Raw genomic sequence first — 6,572 nt, 5'->3', positions numbered from 1 at the left:
GGAATTAATTAATCGAAATGAATCGCATATATTATACATACAAATATATGACCTTAGAACAGTAAGAAGTCATTTTTTTCACATGGATTTTTATTTTTATTCAACCAATTCCAGTGTAGCAATAGCATATTTAGAAATATAGTACTTTCAGAAATCCAGGTAGCCTATAGGTAAGTAACCTTCTGTAAACTATGTTTTTTTAAGTAGACCAATACTTTCAAGTACATTCAGAACATTGGTTATTTTTTCAGACGTGGACTTAGTTACCCTGGTCCTTAAACCAGTCATCTGGTGCAGGGTGGGTTGGGTGTGGGTCCTTGTACCCGGAGTGGGGCTAACGTCCACGCTAGCTGCTAATTGTTTTGCGTTGAGGTGATACTAGAGGCTCGATGCGAATTCCTTGTTGCGTAGCTTGCACACAACCACGCTCTTATTGACGCTTCCATCCGTGTGTTTATTATAATAAGATTTCCCATTCACGGGGCCACCCGACACGGTCTCGTCAGCGTCTTCGTTCATGTTCACTGTGGTTTGTTGTTGTCTGAAGTCATGAACGCTAGTTGGTGCTCCAGTATAATCGGTCCCCCCGAAACTCATCCAGTGAGAAACGTTCCGCGGTGCAAAAAAAAGTGTAAAAATGCGTAAAAAATGTGTAATGCGTTATTTTTATGTGTAATTAATTAATCGTAATTCATATGGTAATTAATTAATCGCAATTAACGCGCTAAAGTCCTGGCCCTAGTTGAAACATTTCATTTTGCCGGCTGTCACACTCTTATAGTACAACATACTCAACCCAATGTCTCTACAATAAAAATGGCCAAATTTTGGGAATAAGTAGATCCCCCTCCTGACTACACTACATTGAAGGAATAGCTTAGTGTTTGAGAGGATTCAATATGCTTGATCATTGATAAACATGTAGTCACCAAAAGAGTTTCTCCTTATGTTGTGATGGTTTTAATGTTGTGCAGCACTTTGAATGGCCTTGTTGTTGAAATGTGCTCAACAAACGTGCCTATCTAAAGACAAAACAGAATGAATCAGTTTATCAGCTTCTCTGTTCAAGCTGAAGGTGTATGTTTTTTTTTAACTTCATTGTATTTTCTCTGAGGTCACACAGTAAGCTACCAGAGACAACAAGAATTCTGAGTCCATACAAGGTTTTAGTACTGTTTACTCTGCAGCCACAGCAAAGAAGTAGATAGTTAACCAATAGCAAAACTATTTAAACTATTCGTCCACTAACAAAACTAACACATCCAACAGAGCAGCCTTCATTTTCCATCAGCTGCATTGTCAGCCCTGCCTCTTGCAGCTGAAGCACGGTCAGCTTCAGCTGCTCCTCAGCAAGGAAGATTTCACTTCCCTGTTAGTCTCCATTTTAAAAAGCTTTTCATAGGAGTCGTCATTGTCTCCATGACTTCCAGAGACTGGAACTTTTTGATTCTTTCCACAATACATTCCCAATCTCATGGAGTGCCGAGGAACTCTCTCGTCCAACAACATTGAGGACTGCCTTGGAAAGTTACCCCATCTTGAATGGTTTGTTCCTATTTTGGAGGTTCCTCATTTCCAAATGCTCACGCCTTGTCTTCCAGTTCTTCCACCAATTTTGAACTGTTCGTTCTTAATTGGCCACTCCCAATGGATTCACATTTCGAGTTATGTCAATATGTGTCAATTAAGAAGCATACACCAGTAATGTAGATGTTTCATCACTGCTGAGGTTCATAACTTTTCTCTATTGGGCCTACATTGGAATTCAGGAACAACAGTACCAGTAACAGTAGATTTTGAGTACCTTAAATTAGTCTCTTAAATGTAGGAATTTATCCTTACAAAGACCTTCGTGCACCATATCTGACACGGAAGGTGAAGAAACAAGACAAAGCAACATGCTTAATGGCTACTTGAGCTGCACTTAGATAATATTTTGTAAGACTTTGGAGACTCTGGAGCAATGCCATGAGTGTGGCGGAAGAGGTGCTTTCATGAGATGAATTGATGGACTGGCATTGTCTAAAACCACCACTGCTGTTATGCATGAATAGTCCAGAACTAACGTCAAAGTAGATGACTGAAGATTACATGTTTCTTTCATTGGGCAGAATGTCCAATTCCATTGGCACAATCTAACTAAACACACATCATTACCACCCGTTGCAACAGAAGGCATTCAGTTTCATGAAAAATTGTTTTGAGTGAAGTTTAAAACTTAATTAAATCAAATCTACAAGGTATCTGCACATGCATATCTGTTGGAGCGCTATTGCCAACAAGAAGTGAATTTCAGAAAAGAGGAAAAGCACTGAATCCATCTGAAATCTCAAAGTAAACATCACGAAATTGTTGTTGTAAGTAAAAACCTCTTGATTCTTTTTTGTAGATTCATCACAACAATAATGCAAGTGTTCATGTTAGTTCTCAGGTTTATTTTTTTCTGATTTGTTTGATGTAATTCACTGAAACATTCATTAGTCGTGTTGAAGGCTTTTACAAAAGAAAAACTGGTTTCAACAGTTTTATCTTGAAGACGGGAAAAGCAAAACTCAACATTGAACCATTAGACGGAACAATAGTAACAAGGCTGAATCAAATCAAATATTTTGTCATATTCAGCTGTATTGTTGATCGTGCTAAACAATATTTCATGGCACCATGAGGGGCACAGATTTAGAAATAACTGAAGGGGTTTCTGAGGGGGAAGAGGGATGGCTCTCCTTTTCAATAGACTCTCCTGGAACTGGTTGATGAGGTGCTGGTCTTGGTAATAGTACCACCGTATCCACCAGACTGACTGCTGCTACCGAAGCCGAACCCACCACCGGAGCTGGAGCTGGAGTATCCTGAAGCAACAAGAATATGTGCGTGTTTTTAATTCACCCATCTATCAGTTGGGTCTGTTTGCTCTGGTATCACTTATAATGATGATGACGATGTATTCAATATGAAACTTTACCTCCAGAGGACTGCTGCACGTGGATGGTTGCGTTTGAACCTCCGCTGTTCATTCTAGTGGTGAAATAGTGAAGAATTATATTTGATTTAGATTTGAAGCTAATGCGACAGCAATACAAATATATGAAATATCAAACTTCATCCCACCTGCTCTCTTCTCCTTCCAGCAGTTTCCTGTAGGTTGCAATTTCGATGTCCAAGGCCAACTTGACGTTCATCAGATCCTGGTACTCGCGCACCTGGCGGGCCATGTCCTGCTTAGTTTTCTGCAGAGCATTCTCCAAGTCTTTGATGCGTTGCTTGGCATCTTTCACTGCCAGGTCACCACGCCCCTCAGCCTCTAAGATCTGAGCTTCTAGATTGGTCCTCTGTGGAAAATGATGTAGATGGATTTATAACTTCAAATAGAATGAAGTCTAAAAATAACATGTCAATAACACGTCATCCAGATGAATAACTTGATATATACCTGTCCCTTAATGGCCTCAATCTCATTCTGAAGACGGGAAATCATGCGGTTGATCTCAGAAATCTCAGCCTTGGTTGAGCGCAGGTCTTCCCCATACTGTCCAGCGGAGCTCTTTATCTCCTCAAACTATTATGAAAAATAAGCCGTGTCAAAAGCATGATCCACACAGCAGGAAGAGGTAATGAAAGTGTAATACAACTTAAACAAAATGATGAATCAAATGTTTAACTTTCTCACCTTCTGTTTGTACCAGGTCTCTGCTTCAGCCTTGCTGCGGTTGGCAATGTCCTCATACTGAGCACGCACTTCAGCCACTATGGAGTCCATGTCCAGGTTACGGCTGTTGTCCATCTCCACGACGACAGAGGTATCCTTGACCTGGCCCTGCAGTTCCCGAAGCTCCTGCAGAAACAACGTTTGATGCAGTCAAATCTTTGTCCTTTAAGTTGACGTACACGAGGAGTGGATGATCACTAGCTTTCACTCGAATGCTCATTACAGTATTATGAGGTATTAGACATTAAAGATACATACGGCCTCATAGACGGCCCTGAGGAAGTTGATCTCGTCCTGAAGACCATCAGCTTTGGCCTCCAGCTCCACCTTGTTTATGTAGGCAGCATCAACATCCTGCAGAGACAATGATAGAGAAACAGGAAGTGTTACAACCTGCCACATTGTCTTAATCACTATGAAGGGAAAGCACATCTTAATGTTTTCACACCTTCTTCAAGAGCACAAACTCGTTCTCTGCAGCTGCACGTTTGTTGATTTCCTCTTCATACCTGTTTGGAGAAAGGTCAATGTTTTAATACATCAGCCTTTTGAACATCTACGGACTTGATCAAGGTATACTTCATAACTAGTGAACATGCCAAGCCAGCACTCACTTGCCCTTGAACTCCTCAACCAGGCCCTGCATATTCCTCAGCTCTCCTTCCAGCTTGGACTTCTCGTTGCCCAGCCCGTCCAGCTGTCTGCGCAGGTTTGCAATGTAGGCCTCAAACATACTGTCGATGTTGGAGCGGGTGGTGGTTTGGTCCTGCAGGAGGCTCCATTTGGTCTCCAGCATCTTGTTCTGCTGCTCCAAGAAACGAACCTGGGGAGGAGAGACAGAACCAAGGAAACGTTTCAGATGGTCCAAAATGTTAAATTGTTTTGGAATTTCATAATGATTTTGTTTTCCACCATGATTCTAAATCAAAGGTTGTGCAATTGTCAATAGCTACATGTTTATATATAAATTACAACACTCAATTCACAACAACTTAACTCATCATAGAATATTTTTGTCTGCTTGTTCAAGATATTTTAATACTAAAAGGTGTGAAAGGGAAACCATTTTTCATTCTATAAAATATACATAGTACCTTAAATCTAAATGCAGCCCATCGTAATTCCTCTTTGCACATGAATCATCTATGCTCTCTTGGGCAATGGAGGCTTGCCAAAAAAGAAAAACTGGGTGTGGCTGCCAAAGACGACAAAGGAGTGCCGTGTTATAGAGCGTTTTGTTCTGTGAGTTTTTGTCAGAGAGCGGATGTATAGTGTTTAGAGTTTCAATCTTCATGAAGGACATCTTGCTTCAAAGCTTTCTCACAGTTGTGTGATTGTTTGTAAAAGACAAGCAAATGTGGAGTTATTGCTGTGCACAAGAAATTTGTGTTGCCCATAACAACCAGTTGATTCCACTCTGCAAAGACTTTGGACCCTGTGGCACTGAGTGGGTTTAGAGTAAATAGATCCTCATTTTTTTGTCTCACTCTCCCAGTTAAGTCACTGCAATATAATCCGATCTAATGTTTAAATAGTGGACAGAAGGGTTGCTCAAAATAAGGGCTCCAGGCTAACCATTACCGTGGGTTGCTTTTGGATCAGTACTAAAATAATGAGGCCTACAGTGAGTTTTACAGAAGATAGTCACACAGAGGGCACAGGAACCGACCTTGTCGATGAAGGAGGCGAATCGGTTGTTGAGGGTCTTGATCTGTTCCTTCTCCTGGGTGCGGACAGCCTGGATGGATGGGTCAATTTCCAGGTTCAGTGGAGCCAGCAGGCTCCGGTTGACTTGGACGGCGGTGATCTGTGGAGCAATGCCTGCTTGGCTAGAACCGAAGCCATAACTACCACTCATTGAAGACATACCGAAACCAGCTCCAGCTCCACCAACATTAAAAGAGGATCTGTTTGAGAAGTTGCTAGTTGGTGCAAAGGATCTCCTGATGCTGCCACCGGAGCTTGTGACTGAGTATGCCTTCCTCATCTTTGCAGTGGTAAAGGTTGTTAGTTCTCTGAGAAGTGGAAAACAGATGAGCAGTCTTCAAAAGGAGAGCCAAGTCCCTCTGAGTGCCTGACTGTCGACACTGTCGGCTTTTATGACTGTTTGGAGCAAGGGGGAGGATCCCCTTCACTCATTTCAACCTGGACTCTCATGTTGCTGTCCAGCCTCCCTTCCACCTCGGGCTACACGCCTCTATCGCTGAGTGACAGGAGCGGCCTGTTAAACAGGTAGAGAGAGATTGTCAGATGATAAGACGACACACACCCTGCATTGGGACAGGCGGAAGGGAAAGAAAGCAAGAGGTGAAAATGTGGAGTGAAAGTATGATTTTAAATGGGAAAAGGACCTTTTTTCAAGTGGAAATGTGTTTAAAACAAATCATTTCAACATAATCTAGCATAAGTAACTTCCAATAATCAAAGAAATGAGATGAAGACACATGATTTTGACTGTAGTATTTCTTTAAAGGGATATCTTGAGGAATCTGGTAGCATCTAGAAATGGTATTTTTCCTCTACAAACAATACAAAAAAAAGACATTTTTAGAGCCAACGCTTCCGTTTTAATTTATTCCGTGAATGTAATTTCAATATTTGTCATGAGGTTTTTTACACTAATAATATTTAAATCATATAATACGCATCGTGGTTCTGTTTAAAATAATCTTCACCGTGCATCAGTTGAGGGCTTGTCATCTCACTAGAGTTGTTCCACACACCAAAGACTACCTTGTGTGTTTCTTCCCTTTGCGGGCCTGCATTCTTTTTCATTCTTCCCAAGCTTTTCACATGCACATGCCTTTAATTTCTACCACAGTGTGGAACTTTACTCCAAAGCTCCAATTTGGAGAATAGACATGTG

The 6,572-nt window shown here is 41.3% G+C and overlaps 1 protein-coding gene across 1 annotated transcript; it reads right to left on the bottom strand.

Moving 5' to 3' along the window:
• Positions 1-2,414: 2,414 nt before the first annotated feature.
• On the bottom strand, positions 2,415-5,801 carry LOC119194160 (keratin, type II cytoskeletal 8-like). The gene is made up of 9 exons (XM_037448290.2): positions 5,376-5,801; positions 4,321-4,529; positions 4,155-4,215; positions 3,965-4,060; positions 3,668-3,832; positions 3,431-3,556; positions 3,109-3,329; positions 2,963-3,015; positions 2,415-2,849 (listed from the first exon to the last, which is right to left on the bottom strand). Exons 1-9 carry the CDS (start codon positions 5,691-5,693, stop codon positions 2,728-2,730), a joined length of 1,371 nt encoding a protein of 456 aa, XP_037304187.2. The 5' UTR covers positions 5,694-5,801; the 3' UTR covers positions 2,415-2,727.
• Positions 5,802-6,572: the final 771 nt, after the last annotated feature.

This window comes from Pungitius pungitius, chromosome 8, assembly GCF_949316345.1.
Source record: "Pungitius pungitius chromosome 8, fPunPun2.1, whole genome shotgun sequence".
Classification (NCBI taxonomy): Eukaryota; Metazoa; Chordata; class Actinopteri; order Perciformes; family Gasterosteidae; genus Pungitius; species Pungitius pungitius.
Note: the sequence above shows the minus strand (reverse complement) of the source record. Positions and strands in the feature narration are given on the sequence as shown.

Bases quoted from the DNA above. Each gene is read 5' to 3' on its own strand.
- LOC119194160 (XM_037448290.2), bottom strand. From the start codon at position 5,693: ATGAGGAAGGCATACTCAGTCACAAGCTCCGGTGGCAGCATCAGGAGA. The intron at 4,216-4,320 runs GTGAGTGCTGGC...TTCTCCAAACAG, and splicing joins GTTGAGGAGTTCAAGGGCAA to GTATGAAGAGGAAATCAACA. The intron at 3,557-3,667 runs GTGAGAAAGTTA...TTTTCATAATAG, and splicing joins AGACCTGGTACAAACAGAAG to TTTGAGGAGATAAAGAGCTC.